This window comes from Callospermophilus lateralis, chromosome 18 (genome assembly GCF_048772815.1).
Source record: "Callospermophilus lateralis isolate mCalLat2 chromosome 18, mCalLat2.hap1, whole genome shotgun sequence".
NCBI lineage: Eukaryota > Metazoa > Chordata > Mammalia > Rodentia > Sciuridae > Callospermophilus > Callospermophilus lateralis.
Window position 1 is genome coordinate 301074 of NC_135322.1, and position 16803 is coordinate 317876.

Sequence of the window (16803 nt, forward strand, 5' to 3'; positions counted from 1 at the left end):
TCTTTCCTGGAGAACCGGTTCATTAAGCAGTTCTTAAAACTTCTGAAAAACAGTTACTTCGTGTTCACACTGTATGATTTTTTTTTTTTAATCTTTTTAAAGAAAAACATTTCTCGCTTTGCTAGCTAAGGAGAAACGGGACTCCGTCTCAAAGACTCTGGTTCTCAGAATTTACTTTTTTGGTCCTGGGTACTAAACGCAGGCTTTGCACACGTGCTATCAGTGAGCGTCCAGCAGCCTCCTGGTACAAGGACTGGTGTCTCTACCACCCCATCCCTTAGCTGGAAATCGAGCAAATATGAACACATGCAGCGAAGGTCCCCGAGTTCCTTCTTCCGTAGGTCCAGGATGACTCCCCGAGATAAAGGGCAGCTCCTGTCAGGCCAAACTGCTAGTAAAGGGAAGTCCCAGGCACAGCCGCAGGACTCGCCGGTGTGACCTGGTGAAGACCACTCCGTCAGGCTGACTTGGACCACCCGTCACATTACATCTAGATAGTCGCAAGCCTACATTTAAAAAGTCCTCTCAGCTACTTACCTTTGGACTAGCAGGACCCAAAGAAGTCTCTGCAGTGAGACAAACCTAAATATGAAAAGCTGAAATGTGTCTAGTGATGGAAGAAGTCAACTTTGCATTTCATTTTATTTAAATGTACCCCTAAATAGCTTTTCAGGGCCAGTGGCTGCCATATTGGACAGTGCATTCTGGAAGATGTTCATATTGCATCTTATTTTCACGACAGATGCAGATTTCTTCCACTTACCCTTTGCAGAAATAATGTGAACACCTTGGAGGAAGAGCAGTTACCATGGAAATTGAATACTTTGCTGTTGGCCACAACTTGTGTTGGAGCTTCTCATAATTTGTCCTAATACAGGGAGTTAAATAAATTAACTTGGAGCTAGAAGCTATTTTACACTCAGCTGGTTTTGTAACATGAACACACACACACAAGTACATACAGGTAACAGGTGTGAATCAGATACAGCAGTCCTGCTTATGCAAACACTGTCGCAGGGGGACGCAGACAGTAAACCAGCAAGTTATAAAATCTGAGAGAGATTTTTGTTAAATTCATTTTTTTAACATAATCCTTTTACAGGTTTTAAAATTCCAAAAATATAGTTACAGAATGAGAATTACTCCTCCTCTTTGTCGCTGGACGCCTCCCCAAGTGTTTATCTTTTGGAGACTGTGAGCAGCAGTTTTCTCTTTACACAAATGGAAACACACCAGGTCCTCATGTGTTTGTTTTCATTGTTGCCCACACTAGTGAGTGAGGACTCTCTGCCTGGGCAGCTGTGGTCTCCATTCCACCACTGATCACTTTCCAGGTTGCTGTCCGTGCTCCCTGCAAGACCAACAGCACGGCGAGAACTGTGCAGGGACGGGCTTGTGTGCGTGGAGCTCAGTGGTCGCCCCATGCCCTGGGACCCTTAGCTGGCAGACAGGGCGGAGCACACAGTCAGGATCCTCCTGAAAGGTGACTGCACAAGCTACATGAATTTCTCTGTGAGGGGGAAAAAGCTCAACATATAACAAGGAGTTATGAGGGAGCTGGAAGGGATTCTGAGTTTCTACACGAGGTAACTACATTTGAATTGATGGACACCATGTTTAGGCGTTTACAAACATTTTAATAAAAATTGCAAGGAAAATTAGAAAATCTATATGGTAATACTATTTGTACATGGTTAAAGTATGAGGAATTGAGGTTTTTTAAATAGTTTTAGTTGTAGCTGGGCACAATACCTTTATTTTTATGTGGTGCTGAGGATCAAACCCAGCGCCTCGCACATGCTAGGCAAGTGCTCTACTGCTGAGCCACAACCCCAGCCCCAAGAATTAAATTTTAAATAAATTTTCACTTGTTAAAAACTCAGTGAATTTTCCAAGTCTTGCTACAAAGAACTGAGTTAATTTCACAAACAGATAAATTTCCCCTAGTTCTCAGTAATTTCCCCTGAGGAATTTTCCTATTTGAAAACCTAAGGAAATGGGTAGGAACACCATGACTGGACAAGGACTGAGGAGAAACTAAGATGTGCGTTTCCACTGCCTGTTCCTCTGCTCCTGTGTTCCAATCTTGTAACCACAGCATCCCACGCTCCTCCCTTCAGGATGTGACTTTGAGGGCCAAGGTGGAGGGAAAAGGGTGGCCCAGGCCCAGCCATCAGAGCCGTGGACAAATATGATCTTATTGCCGGGTGTCCCCTGCCCAGGAGCACTCCATGCTCTGCCTGTTACCAGACTGGCCAGGTCTTGCTGCATCACTGGTAGTGCTACCTCCTCCAAGGGCTGTCCTGAGAGGCTGAGGGTGGATGAAGCCCACAGACCTGAGATATTTACAGGGTAAAGCAACACAAATGCTCAATGAGGAGCAAGCCAAAGCAGGCTGATTTTCTGGCTTCAACAGTGGGATGGCATGTGTCCATCACAGCGGTGTGGGAGGGCTGGTTTGGAGGGAAATGACAGTGTCTGGGTAGGTTGGGTTCCTGAGCTTTGCAGTACCTGCTGGGGAGCTGCCAATGGCAGATAGCTGCTGTCTGGGCCTGGCGTTCAGAACTCAGAAGCACCAGACTTAGACATGGGGGCGGGAGACATAAGCCATGGTGCAGATGACACCCACCATCCCATCTGTTGTGGGACCCTGATGCTTAGAGGGTGAGGGGAAAATTAGAAGCCCCTGAAGAGGTGGAGAGCTGCAAGGTCGGCAGACCTAGTGGCTGGGGTGCAGATGCAATGCCCTGAGACCTGGCAGTGGCCCAGCAGTTTCTGTGCAGCAGCAGATCAGAGGGTCTGCAAAGCTGGTGCCACAGGAGTGGGAACACAGGAGACGGGGCACTGCCTATCTGCACCCTCTGCCCACAACCTGTCTACCAGAAGTTAGAAGTGCTAAGAGTGCCATTACCAGGGGTGGCCCTGTGACTCAGTCTTGGGTGACAAGACTTGGGAACATGCAAAGGCTCTCAGGAAAGGCTTTTCTCTGAAGCGTCATCAGAGGGCTGTGTTGGCCTGCCCTTCTCCCCCAGTCTTGACAACAGGAGCCAGGGCTAGAGCTTCAGCACTCTTCCTGAGACCACGAGTGAAAGATTGCAAGAACTGCAGAACACCCTCGCTGACTGGCTGAAAAGTCAGTCCCGACCAAGCCCAATTTGTTTTGGCCACTGGTGACTGGCAGCTGACACTGAATTCTGGCTCCACTATTTCCTACCTGCGGACTTGCCCTGGTTACTCTAGTTGCAGCAGCTGGTTACTTCTGCCCTGTGACTAACTGTCCTCATCTGACAGTTCACAGAACTGTCACTGAGCTAACCTGGTAGCTATGTAAACAGAAAGTCACCTACTAATAATGAACCAGCAAGTGGCCTGGGCCAAGAAATGAAGGCCAGAGTTCTGTGGAGTCAGAGCTGGGAAGAGAAATGGGAGGACGGCCCCAGAGGGAAAGCTGGGTGCAGAGAAGGAACCCAGGGTGATGTCAGGGTCCTGCATCTGGTGGTGAGCGTCCTGAAAGCCAGGCTGCCCAACAGAAAACCTACCACGTGGCCTTCCCAGCATCTGAGGAACAAGTGGTCGCAGGAAGTTCAGGGGCAGCATGTGCTGACGCTCAGTCATCCCACGTAGCGGGAGTCTCCCGGGGAAACTGCTCTCTGTCCAGCTCTGCACCCAGACAATGCAACAGTGCTTCTGCAGTTTGTTTTTAAGAACCAATTTTTACAAGTGGAGATGTGTCATGATCCTTCCTTTCAATTGCTGACGCTGATGGGACGCTTTAACTTCACTAGAAAGCAACGGCAGCAGGAAGACGCTGCGCACACCTGGGTCCTGGTGGCGAGGCAAGGGCTGTAGCCAGGGCATGCAGAAGCCCACAGTTGGCTTCACTTTAGGTCACCAGGCAGGCTGACGTCTTCAGTTTATACACCCCGGTGCTGTGCCACATGAGGGACCGCACGTGACACATGACGTTCTTTTTTTCTGAAATCGCAAGCCTGAGGGTGGGCAACCCCTGCTTTCCTCAGAACACTTGCAGGAAAGCAACATGAGGGTGACATTTCCCACGCTGGACAGTAAATGGTCAGCCAGAATGTTCAGCTTCCTAGGAAAACAAAGCCTAGCTTCTCCTGGCATTCACAGCCCAGGCAAGGTCCTGCACTGGTCTCCAGCAGAGGCCCCACAGGTGGGAAGAGGTCTAGAAAGGTGGCAGGCACATGATCTCGCGGGCCCTCAGCATGGCTCCAAGGCTGGGTGACAAATCAGGGCAGTCTGTCATACCAAAGCAAGGAGGGTGTGATGGCAGCCCAGGCAGGAAAAATTTAGGTTATTCTGTTTCCTTCCTAACAAATAAAAGATGAAATAAAAAACAGCATGATTAAAGAGATTTAAGAAAGAAAAATACTAACCATATGCTCTATATGGATCTTGTTTAGATTATGATTAGAACAAAACAAAATTTATGAGGCAATGGGAACAACTGAAAATCAGATGTCTCGTGACATTTGTTCAGGTAAGACAATAACAATACAGTTTTGAGATTCAACAAAATTTTATGATTTTCTTGTTTAATCATAGATATTAGGTAAAATGAATTTTTCCTTTACTACAATGACCAGGGGAAGAATACAAACAATGACTTGGGGCACAGCCCTGGTTTGAACTCAGCCCTTAGCTATGTGCAAAACACCAACATGGCAGAAAATCCAAAAAGCTTAGATGACTATAAAAATGGCTTTGTCCTGTGATCAACTTGGTCATATGTGTATTTTAAACTCCCTGTTTTTTAGAAATATATTCAGAAATATAATAAAATAATATTTTCTGGGACTAATGTAAAAATAATTCAGGGTAGGAAAGAGATGGGAAGATGAGTGGGGAAACAATGAAAATATATCATTCCTGTTTTAAAACTGTCAATGCTAAAAGGTTATTGAGAGAAATAGGTGGAGGGCTGGGGTTGAGGCTCAGTGGTAGAGTGCTCGCCTAGCACGTGTCAGGTCCTGGGTTCAATAATCCTCAGCACCACATAAAAAAAATAAAGAAGTATTATGTCCAATTACAACTAAAAAATAAATATTAAAAAAAAAATAGGTGGGGGCTGGGGATGTGGCTCAAGCAATAATGTGCTTGGATGGCATGCGTGGGGCGCTGGGTTCGATCCTCAGCACCACATAAAAATAAAGATGTTGTGTCCACCAAAAACTGAAAAATAAACAGCAAAAAATTCTCTGTCTCTCTCAAAAAAAAATTCTTACTAAAAAAAGGTGGATTCTCTACCAATCTTCACACCAATTATGAAAACTGCAAAAGGATTTACTGAAAATTGGGAATTGTACTGTGTGTAAACTAGCTGATGGTCCCATTTGATAAAGCCAAACTTGCACGGTACTGGTACAACTTCAATCGATGGAGTCAGAGCTGAGAGAACATCAGCCACAGTGCTGGGCTGGTTCACAGCTTCTCCACACAGGGCTGTGGACACCTGGGGTGGAAGATCCTTTTCTGAAAAGTTGCCCTGGGCCTGCAGGATGCTGAGTGGACCCTTGGCTTTGACCCAAGACACCAGGGCCTGCTATTCTTGAGTCACAGCTACCAGAACACCTGTAGCTTCAGCAACACTCGTATTTTGAGGCTGTGGTTTCCACAGCAGATGTAATCCCAGGAAGTGTGGGGGCTGCTGTCAGATGATCTCGGGGTGTGGCTGAAATGTGGCAGAAGCCATGCATGCAGCAATGACTGTGAAAAGCTGAACTGGCCCAGTGCCACCTGTGTGCAGGTGAGGACCCGTCCCCCCAAGATGCTAACCTACTCTCCTTCACAAAGACACACATATTAACTGTTGCATACTTTAAATTTAGACAGAATTTCCCAGAATTGCAACACATTTTGTTTTATCCAAAACTTTTGAGAGTTAAGTCACTATGGTGGTACAGAAATGCCACTCACGGTATTTGTGAGGCCAAGAGCAAACCCCGCACCAGGGCACAGCAAAGGGCTGCCGCCCAGGGCTCCCTCCTGACAGGGCCCACACAGTGGCACAGCAAGCTTCCACACTGACTCGGTACACATTCTTCCATTACAAATACTTTTGTTTTATCCTTTACAAAATGGGCCACATACTGACTTCTGTACATTACACACGTGGGTAGGTTTTATTATTGGGGAACTCCTTTTAGGGAGATGGAGGAACCATCATAAAGGATCTATTATTAAAGGGTTTGATAGATTTTGGAGCCACCAATTTTAGGTGTTTGAGAAGTGTCATTTCCTTGAAAGCCAAAGGTCACGGTCAGCACTTCTATGCCCAGACCCTCTTGCCATGAATGGACTGTGCATACTTACCACATTTTTTTGTACCTGTGGTCCAAGAGCCGTCTGAAGAGTTTCTCTCCTATGTGGATTCTCTGATGTCAAACAACATGGAGGTGCCCATGGAAGGCTCCCCGACCCCAATGACATGCACAGGGCTTTTTTCCTGCATGATCTCATGGATGTCAAACAAGGCCAGGGCCCCGCCTGCTGGCTGCCCAGCCTTGGGCTGGTCCCCAGGGCTCTCTCCTGCTTTTGTAGGCTGATGCCTGCGGAGTGAGCTCCGGCCACAGCGTCTCCGGGGGCGCCCCCCAGGCTCCTCGTCTCTGGTGTGAGTGATCTGATGTCGGATGAGGTGAGAGCTCTGAATGAAGCACTTCCCACACTGATTGCACCTGAAGGGCCTGTCGCTCCGCTGAGTCCTCTCGTCGTGAGTCAGAGGTGGGCTGCAGCCCAGGGTGTCTGCCCACACATGTTTCGTTAAAGCTGGTGTCTGCTCAAAGATGAGCCGCTGCTGGCACTCGTAGGGCTTCTCCCCGGCGTGCTTCCGCTGGTGCTGGGCCAGTGAGGAGCTGTGCCTGAAGCCCTTCCCGCAGTGGTTGCACTCATAGGGCCGCTCCTCGGTGTGGGTCCGCAGGTGCAGGAAAAGGCAGGTGGTCCGTGAGAAGGACTTGCCACAGACGCTGCAGGTATACGGCTTCTCTCCTGTGTGGGTCCTCTTGTGCCGACCCAGGGAGGAGTTCTGGTTGAAGGCCCTCCCACAGTCCTGGCACTCATAGGGCTTCTCTCCCGTGTGAATTCTCCGGTGAACGGTGAGGTGTGTACTGTGGCAGAAGGACTTGCCGCACTCAGCACACTTGTAGGGCTTGTCCCCTGTGTGGATCCGCTCGTGCTGGACCAGGGAAGAGTTCTGGCTGAAGGCCTTCCCACACTCCTTGCACATGTAAGGCCTCTCCCCCGTGTGGATCCTCTTGTGCACAGTGAGGTGGGCGTTGTGGTTGAACGCCTTCCCACAGTCGGTGCACTTGTAGGGCTTGTCCTGCACCTGGCTCCTCAGAGGCTCTGCTGCAGGAGCTGCCTGCTCAGGGGTTCTGTGGCAGCCGTGGCTTCCACAGGGCTGAGTTTCTGGGGAGCCGGTCTGCTGACTGACTAAGCCCGAGCTGTGCCCTGAGCTGGGAACTTGAGAGTCGTAAGTACAGAAGTATTCTCCCCTAGAGATCTCTGGGAATGCATCTGGGTTGGAACTAAGGACACAGTTTTCCCCAAATTTGAGACTTTTGGGGCCTTGGTTTTGAAGAGGTGCTTCCTCGAGGAAGAACTCCAATCCCCTCAAGGAGTCCTGGCCTTTCCTGATGGGCTGGCCCGGGACCTCATGCTCCCAGGCTCCCTCTGTTGTGGAGGGACAAGGAGTGTCCCTTGGGAGCCCCTGCCTTTCTGAGACAGGGGACAGCTCCTCTTCAGGAGGGCCCTGCTTGGGTGATGCCAGGCCTGTGGGTGACAGCTCCCAGCCTAAAAGAAAACAGAAGAACTCTAAGCATTAGTGGGAAACAACAAGAGCAGGGCTGGGGTTGTGGCTCAGAGGCAGAGCGCTTGCCTAGCATGTGCAAGGCCCCGGGTTCAGTCCTCAGCACCACATGAAAAACCAAAAGAACAATAAAGGTATTGTGGCCATCTACAAAGAAAAACAGGAGCAGAGAAGGGCCACAAGACCCCAGGCCTGTTACTTCCTAGGATGCTTAGGACCTGCCCTGCCAAGGCCCAATATCCTCCTCTATTTTGACCTCAAGGGCTGGGAGGCAAACACAGCTGCACACCTCAGGTGTCTCCTTAGGCCACCATAACTTACAACAACACAGAGGTCTTCTACAAGACACAGGGAAAATATGCTTCCATGCCTCTCCCACCCCCTAGGGACCATCTCCCTCACTCCACGGCTCTCCCACCTCCCAGGGGCCATCTCCCTCACTCCACGGCTCTCCCACCTCCCAGGGGCCATCTCCCTCACTCCACGGCTCTCCCACCTCCCAGGGGCCATCTCCCTCACTCCACGGCTCTCCCACCTCCCAGGGACCATCTCCTTCACTCCACGGCTCTCCCACCTCCCAGAGACCATCTCTGTCACTCCAGAGACAGCCAGTAGCACTCTAAGGTCTTATGGCTCCATCAGGTTCACCCCGCTCCAGGGAAAACTGCTTCTAGAAATCACACTTTGCTGCTGCCCCCAGCCCTCGAGCCCCCTCCTCTATTTCAGTCTTGCCATGACGCGTCACATGTCTATTCTTTCAGTGGTCACTGTGTCATACAATTTCTTGATTCAATAGGTCTTAGGTGCTCAAACACACATCTCAGTAAATGCAGGAGGGACTCCAGGGGAAAATGAGGGCCCGGGGCAAGATGAGCAAGGGGATAGGAGGGGCTCAGGACCACTGGCACCACAAGAAAGGAGCTGAGGGTAGCCGGATGCTGGGCTCTTCACCTCAAGCCTCCAAATTCAACTCTACACAGCACCCAGAGCGGGTGTAGCAAAACACAACTCAGTTCACACAAAATCTTGTACATGAATGTACACAGCAACACTGACTTAAAAAAATACACACACACACACACACACACACACATTTATTTTATATTTATGTGGTGCTGAGGATCGAACCCAGTGCCTCATGCGTGCTAGGCAGGCATTCTACCACTGAGCCACAACCCCAGTGCCCCCAGCACTGGTCTTAATAGGCAAAAAGTAGAAGCAGCTGATGAATAGATACACAAAATGTCACCTATCCATTCAATGGAATATTAAAGAATAAATATAAAAAGAACAAAGAATGGACACGTGACAAACTGGACAATCTTTGAAAACATCATGCAAAGTTAAAGAAGCCAAACATGAAGGTCATACAGCCGAGTCCACAGACACGGAATATCCAGAATAGGCAAATCCAGACAGAATAGACTGGTGACTGTCAGAGGCAGGGAAGAGGGAGTGACTGTGGGACTGGACACTGTGTCCTAACAGAACTCCTGTGGGTCAGCCCTAACCCTGATGTAATGGCATTAGGAAAGAGGCTTTGAGTGGTAACAGGTCACAAAGGTGGTGATGGATTTAGAGCCCTTGGAAAAGAGAAGCCAGAGGGCCAGCTTCCTCCCTCTGCAGCCACTGCACACAAGGAACTAAGTGGACTCCCACTCCAGAACTATATGGATCCAACGTCCGTCATGTACACCACCCAGGCCGTGAAATCTCATTCTGAGTGACCAAGACAGCACAGAGAGGCTCTGGAATTACAGTGGTGAAGGGCGCAGTCTGCAAATGGACATGATGACCACTAACACGCACACTCTAGACAGAGCACCAGAGTCCCGCTGTGGCCTCCGTCCGGATTTTTTCAGTTTTGCACTCACAGCTGGTACAGGCACCTGTGCAAAGGGGCAGCCTGCTTGTCATCCTCCACTGCGTTCCCAGCACTGAAGGCAGCACCTGGTGGGTCCTCAGCAATGTTTGCTGGAGGGGCTCAAATGTGGCTCACCAGCCCTGAGACTGGCAGTGTCACTGAAAAGGTTCAACATGACACTAGCGCCAACTCTGGCCCAGGCAAGCACTGCCAGTGGGAAGGGGAAGAGGAAGACCAGAGCAGGCCACCCGCCAAGGAGGTCTGAGAAGGGATGCCAGTAGCAGGCTGAAATGGACCAAACTGAAAAAGCTGACACTGGGGGCCACACCGCAGGACATTGGTGCCCTGGGACAGCAGAGAAGCTTCTTTGTGGAGCCACGTGATGCACGGCGGGAAGCACTGAGGCTGTGCCAGGCTCCTGCTTCAGCCTCAGTTCCTTGGGACTCCCAGAGCTGAGGACATAGCCCCGGCTGCCTCCAAAACCAACGAGCCTTGCATTTGGGGGCCTCCTTGTTCCCAGAGAAAGCAGTCTATGGAGAGAGAGAAAATGACAGAAAAGCAAGGACTGCAGCTGGCCAGGAGGTGACCTGCAGCGGGTGAAGCTGTGGCCACAGAAGGGAAATAGTAAAGAAATGAGGCAAGATGAGCAAGGGATAGGAGGGGCTCAGGATCACTGGCACCTAGCCCCCAGAACACGGGTGCATCAGGAGCAGGGATCTGCCTGGAGAGTTTTCTTCTCCCTTAAAAAACAAGCATCGTGCTGTCTTCTGATAAAGTAGGTGGTGACTGATCCACGGTCCCTCGGGGTGCCAAGCCCAGTTCTTGGAAGCTGTAGATATGTGACCCTCTCTAGCAAAGGGATCTGCAGGTGTGATCAGCTGAATTGGAGAGTGGACGATTGGTACCCCAGGGCCCTCAGGGGGTCCACAGAGACAGTCCGAGTCAGAGACGGGGATGTAGTGATGGGAAGAGAGGTCAGAACGAGGAGCTCTGAAATGGAAGAACCCACCAGCCCAGGGACATGGTGGCTCCAGAAGCTGGAAAAGACAAGAAGATGCCCGAGAGCCACCAGAAGGTCCAGCCCTGACAGGCCAGTCTGGACTCTGATGTTCACAACTATGAGAAAAAGAAGTGTCTCAAACTCCCCAGACTGTGGTACTTTGGTAAAGTAGCAATAGGAAACTAATCCAAAATGTTAAGTACAAAGTACACTTTGCTCTCACATGAAGCTGTGTGTGGAGCATTTACAACTGTCTGGATTAAGTTCTTAAGACACCTTGTCACAATTCTGACGCCACACCAGACCTGTGTCTGCTCAATACTTAAGAGCACACATCATTCAAAACCTGCCTCTAGCTGTAGCCTGAGACCTGTGAGTCAAGGGCAAACTCCAGATGACGAGGATTTGTTTCTTCTAAGCAGGTTTGGAGTGACAGTGACGACAACCAGTAAACAGGGGACACAAGATCTGCTGAAGATTCATCCTGTCCAACCAAGGAGGCACAGGGCATTAGGAGACATCGGGGTGGGAGGCTGGTCTGCAGGCACTGCTGACCGCACCAGGTCCCAGCCACAGGGTGGGCCTGCAGGGCCTAATCCAATCACCACAATCCAGATGCCCTCCTTCCCACTTCCCTACTGACAAGGGTCAGGGCAGGAGACAGTAATCAGGCCTGACCAGGGAGACCCCCAGTGGATGGCTTTCATGTTTCAGATAAAAGGGGACACATGAATCTTCCTATCTCCTCCCTTCTTTCCTTCCTTCCTTCCTGGAGCACAGATGTGATGGCTAGAGCTGCTGTAGTCACAGTGTAACTCTAAGGAAAGACCAGGGAAATCACAGAACCATCAGCCCTGGTATCTCTAAGTGCCATGCCAGCAACAATAGCAGCTGACTCAGGGTTTCTGCTTCACAAGAAAAATGCCTCTTTTCTTTTGAGCTGTTCTAACCTGGATTTAAGGTACCTAGAGCTAAGCACAATCCTTCTGACAAGAGAACAGGAAGATTAGGGAACAGGTTGAAAGGATCTAGATATACAAGAACAAAGTGGAGAAGATGAAGAAGAGGCTCACACATTTGACAGGGCCTGCTGAGATGGCTGGTAAGGTGGGAATGACCTCGGAGAAGAGGGAGCAGAGAGGGGCAGGGCAGGGTTCCTACTACTGGAGAAGAGGTGAATGGTCTCTGAGTTCAGAGGAAGGACAGCTCAGGTGAGGTGGCTACTGTGCAGAAGCAGGTAACAGGGCAGACCTGAGGCCCCCTCCGAGAGAGGCTGCTCTCAAGGTTGGCCCTTGGCTGCCTCTAGGCATCTGGAGCTGGGAGGGCACTGATAGGTGCCTGACACCACCCCAGCTGATAGGTGTGCTCTGAGTGTGGCTCTTTGTGACATGTGGTGCACCCATGAGACCAGACCCAGGACAGTCTGACCCTGTCTCTAGCCAGGCTCCCTGAGCCAGGGGCACTGGGAGGTCCATGCAGGTGGAGAGTGGCTTCCCCTGAGGGACTGTGCCCTGTGTGCCTTTTCCCTGGGCTGGTTTCAGGCTGCGTCCTTTGGCTACAACCAGCTGTGGCTGTGAGCATGACGATTCACATGCTGCAAGGCCTCTTAGTGCAGGGGTGGTCTCAAGGACCTCGAAGCACCACTCCTTTCACAGAATGCATCTCCAGTGACCACGTGGCACATTCCCGGTAGAGTCTCACCTGGATGGCAGCCCTGGGCGACTCCTTTCCCCACCACCCAGAGCTCAGCTCCTTGCTCCAGCTGGGAGATGACTTCAGGTTTGGGAAGCTCAGGACCTGGAAACAGGAAAAGACACAGGAGGTGAGGGATAGAACCAGGCCAGGCTCTGCCCACCAGGACATGCGGACACCTCGTGTTGAGGTTAAGGTTTGCACTGTGACAGAAAAGGCCAGATCCCTCCTCATTCCCACGTGGGCCCACAGGGCATAAGGGCTGAAGTCAGACCCTGTAATGCAGGAAGATTCAGCCTCGGGAGTTTGCAGAGCAGTTCCTACCCACAGAGAGAAGGTGCCCAAAGGTCTCCAGCATCACATCCCGGTACAGGGTCCTCTGGGCAGGCTCCAGCTGCCCCCACTCCTCCTGGGTGAAGTCGACAGCCACATCCCGGAAGGTCACGGGCTCCTGAAACATCACAAGCATTCTCCATCAGCTGGACCATCCCTTCAGTGTTCTCTGGCAGAGGAAGAATGGGAAGGAGAAAGTGGGCAGGTCTGTGTTCTGAGAGGATGTACAACTGAGTGATATGAACCAGGTCTCACTAGACACCTAGGAGCCACTATGTGCAGGAGTGGGCTGTAGTACTGTGTGGACATATAAGACCACCCAGAAAGATTAATCACAACTACCTACAACTAATCAGACAGGTAAGGCTAGCCTAAACCCCTGGCTTTCAGGCTTCTGAGCTGAAGAAATGGCTACTGTTTTTTGTTACACAGCAAGAGCTAACACATACTAATACACTCACTGATCTATAAATACAAAGTGAGGCTCATCCTCCTCCCTGAAAAGAGGGGTGGATACTCAGTGTCAGAAACTCACCTATCTTAGGGACCAGGCAGGCTCATGTGGCTTAAGCCGGCCAGCTTGACAGCCCATAAGTGGACTTACCCTGTGAGTAGTAGGGCCAGAGGTTACAAGGAGCACATGCCATGTCTGAAGGGGCATCAGGGACTCAGAACTGACTCAATGTAGGGAAACACAGGACACAAGTGGTCAGAACTGCCAACGTCTAGAGACAAGGTAGAAATTAAGTCGGGTTTTTATGTGAATAATTCCAATGTTTATAAATTGATACACATATCTAAAACATGTCCCACAAACAAAATTCTTCTTTGTGCTGGTTGTGACCACACTTGAAAGTCAACTATTTCTGGATCAGAGTCTTGGCTTAGCTACTTCTTTCCCAAGAGACAAGACAAAGAGACACTACACAGAGGACAGTGCATAGTATCTCTGTCTCCCAGTTTCCATATATACAAAGCATCATTCCTTTGGGGTTAAGACGGGAATTAAGTGGCTAAAAACACTTGCTATAATATAGGACAACTGGAAGCCAATGCAAGAAAAAAAAAGTTGGTTCCCTTCCTGACACCATACATACAAGTTAACTCAAAATGAAATCAAGATGTAAATGAAAGGTAAGAGACAAAAATATGAAACTCCCAGAAGAAAACATGGGGATAAATTGTTGGATTTGGGAAAGGATTCTTAAACATGAAACCAAAAGCTCAAACAACAAAGAAAATACAAATAAATTTGACTTCAAAACTAAAAGATTTTTGCAGTTTCAAAGGACACTCTCAAGAAAGTTAAAACAAAGCAGGGAAAAAAACAAAAAACAAAAAACTTCACAGAATGGGAAGAGATTTGTATCTAGAATGTATAAAGAACTTTTACAACTCAATATTAAAAGGACAACCCAATTAAAATAGTCAAAAAATCTGAAAAAGACATTTCTGCAAGAAAGAAACACAAATGACAAATAAGCACATGAAAAGATGCTCAACATTAGTCATCAAGGAAACATAATTCAGAACCACACAAGAGGGCTGGGGATGTGGCTCAAGTGGTAGCACATTTGCCTGGCATGCATGGGGCGCTGGGTTCGATTCTCAGCACCACATAAAAATAAAATAAAGATGTTGTGTCCAATGAAAACTAAAAAATAACTATTAAAAAATTCTCTCTCAAAAAAAAAAAAAAAATTCAAAAACCCACACAAGAGGGCTGGGGTTGTAGCTCAGAGGTAGAGCACTTGCCTAGCATGTGAGGCAGGGGGTTCGATCCTCAGCACCACATATAAATAAATAAAATAAAATAAAGATACTGTGTCCATCTACAACTAAAAAAATAAAATAAAAACTCAAGAAATACTTCAATAAAGAAAGGTAATTCCTTTTAGAAAAATTTAAGTGGGTTTAAAGATGCTAAAGAAAATTGTGTACAGGTGGTCATGTGGCTCTGACATGAAACACAAAGAACCTTTGGCTGGACATAGAGGGCTCTGCTCCTGTTCCTGTGTCCTCCGACTCCACTCAGAACATCTGCCAACACGTCCGAAAACTGGCAATCCGAGGCCACCGAGAGTCCCCTTTGTGAACCAAACCACAGTTTGCCCACGAACCAATCAGCCACACTCGCAGGAGGAACGGAGTTCGGAAGGGGCAGAGCTCAGGAGCTAAGACTCGGCGTGGGCTCCTGCCAAGTCTGGGGCTTTGGTGGTCAATGGCCTTGCAGACGCCCCGAGCCCCGCGGGTGACTGCGGCCCGGCCGCGCAGGGACCTGGCCTCCCCTCAGCAGACTCACTCCCAGGAGGTCGCAGCTCCGGGGCCGCGGGGCCGTCTGCTGAGCCCAGGAGCTTCAGCAAGTTCGTGCGACAGCACATGTCCGACGCACTCCGCCCGCCAGTCACCGAGCTGTCACCGCGGACACGGAAAGCCAGCCCCCGCCCCGAGAGCGTGCGCCCGAGCGCGCGGCCCGGGCCGGTCCCGGCTGCACAGCCGCTGCCCCGCGGGAGGGCGTCGCGGTCGCCTCCGGCCTCGCGGGCGCGGGGCTGCAGGCCAGTAGCCACCGGGACGCCGGGCCTGGGGCCCGCTGCCGTCGTTAGGGTTGTTACCTGAAGCCGTGCCGCCGGTGGCCGCGCAGCCATCGCAACCGCCGCCGCTTCGTGTTCCGAGTCCATCCTGGGCGAAAGGATCGAGCACCGAAGCCCGAAGCGACCCCCAAGCTAGAGTGCCGCCCCCACCCAGGGGCCCACCAGACCAGCCGCCCGCAGGACAATGGCGACCACGCCTGTGACGCTGAGACTACAACTCCCAGAAGGCCACGCAGCGCGCCGCCATGACGGGCCAATGGGAATCACTGCCCGCCGGGCCTTTGGCCAATGGGACATTAGTTCCCCCTTAACCAATAGGAGGTCTCGCCCGTGGGGTTTTCGGCCAATGGGGGAGTTGCGGTCGCTCCGAGTTGGCTGAACCCGAGGGCTCCGAGGCCGCCGCAGTGTCCAGGTCTGCGCAATAGTGGGAGCGGCCGGCAGCCCCAGGGGCTAGGTCTGGCTCCGCACCGCCTCCCAGCGCCTGCTTGAGCCTGTGGTCTGGGACGGCCCTGCGGGAGGTCGGTGCAGCCCTTCCTGCTGCAGGTGGACACCTGGGCTTTTCCCTTTACTTGTATTCGCGAGAAAGAGGAGAAGAGAGAGAGAGGGAAAGAGAGAAAAGAAGGGGGTGTGTGAGAGAGAGTAAGATAGACAGCAAAAGCAAGAGAAGAAAGAGACAGCAAGAGAGAGGGGCCTGGCAGGAGAGAGTTTTTATAGCCAAAATCTAATGGGGTCTCTGGGTCTGCAAGCTGCCTTGTTGGCATACAATCATTGGATCACACAGTATTTGCTAAGGTTGTCATCTTCTGCCTTCAGGCAGATGGGGCAGGGGTCAGATGTGGGTTTCCTTTTCACCAGATAAGTGGGGGTTGAGTGTTGAGTGGGGTGAGTGTTCAGCCTTGTTGCAAACAGGTAATAAAGGACCAGGGGGTTTGAGTGCCCGGTTATCCTGCAGCTAACGTTCATTCAGCCTGCTCTGCAGATGTAATGCCAGATTCGTGGGACCCCAATAGACCTCCAGGAGCTGAATCCAATGCAATCACACAACTTTATTGCAAGCTTGAGCCTGGACTCACAACCGTTCCCGACACAGCGGTCCCAGGGAGTGAGTGTTCAGTGAGATTTTATAGGTTTTTGGGGGATACTCTATGTGTCACAGCATCACACAGCAAATCATTCCATACCGTGGGAAAATCAAACAACAACTCTTAACATTGATTAGCACATTCAATGGCAGGAACAAGTTGGGTAGGGGTGATTGGCTAGTACAAGGGGGGGGGGTTCCTTTGAACTGATTGGTTTAGGCCAGGAGGGGTGTACATGCTGAACTACATGGTTTCCCAACATGTTATCAACCACCATAAACTACAGGGGTCATCTGGCATCCCAGGTATTCTCCCTGTCTCATGTTGATTGGAGGTTGCTAGGGGGTTGCTATGGGTCCTCACCTAGCCTGAGTCAGGGACACCTGGTACCTCAGACCTCTCCTGTTATTTGT

The 16803-nt window shown here is 50.4% G+C and overlaps 1 protein-coding gene across 4 annotated transcripts; it reads right to left on the reverse strand.

The window, feature by feature from the left end:
* Window positions 1-737: 737 nt before the first annotated feature.
* Znf8 (zinc finger protein 8) lies at window positions 738-15493 on the reverse strand. 4 transcript variants are annotated; one of them, XM_076839396.1, is made up of 6 exons: window positions 15330-15414; window positions 13322-13442; window positions 12709-12835; window positions 12394-12489; window positions 6337-7812; window positions 739-4334 (listed from the first exon to the last, which is right to left on the reverse strand). In XM_076839396.1, the coding sequence occupies exons 2-5, from the start codon at window positions 13376-13378 to the stop codon at window positions 6386-6388; spliced, it is 1707 nt and encodes a 568-aa protein (XP_076695511.1). In that variant the 5' UTR covers window positions 13379-13442; window positions 15330-15414; the 3' UTR covers window positions 739-4334; window positions 6337-6385. The 4 variants fall into 4 exon arrangements, with proteins under 4 accessions (XP_076695510.1, XP_076695511.1, XP_076695509.1 ...); XM_076839395.1 differs by lacking the exon at window positions 13322-13442 and having other exon boundaries at window positions 738-4334; window positions 6352-7812; window positions 15330-15493; XM_076839394.1 differs by lacking the exon at window positions 13322-13442 and having other exon boundaries at window positions 15330-15493.
* Window positions 15494-16803: the final 1310 nt, after the last annotated feature.

What these genes read in the sequence shown, in the direction of transcription:
- Znf8 (XM_076839395.1), bottom strand. Translation starts at nt 15,395, where the DNA reads ATGGACTCGGAACACGAAGCGGCGGCGGTTGCGATGGCTGCGCGGCCA. An exon ending in TGGGCACCTTCTCTCTGTGG is followed by an intron (nt 12,490 to 12,708) that starts GTAGGAACTGCT and finishes TCCTGTTTCCAG; the next exon opens with GTCCTGAGCTTCCCAAACCT. An exon ending in CGCCCAGGGCTGCCATCCAG is followed by an intron (nt 7,813 to 12,393) that starts GTGAGACTCTAC and finishes GTTTTCTTTTAG; the next exon opens with GCTGGGAGCTGTCACCCACA.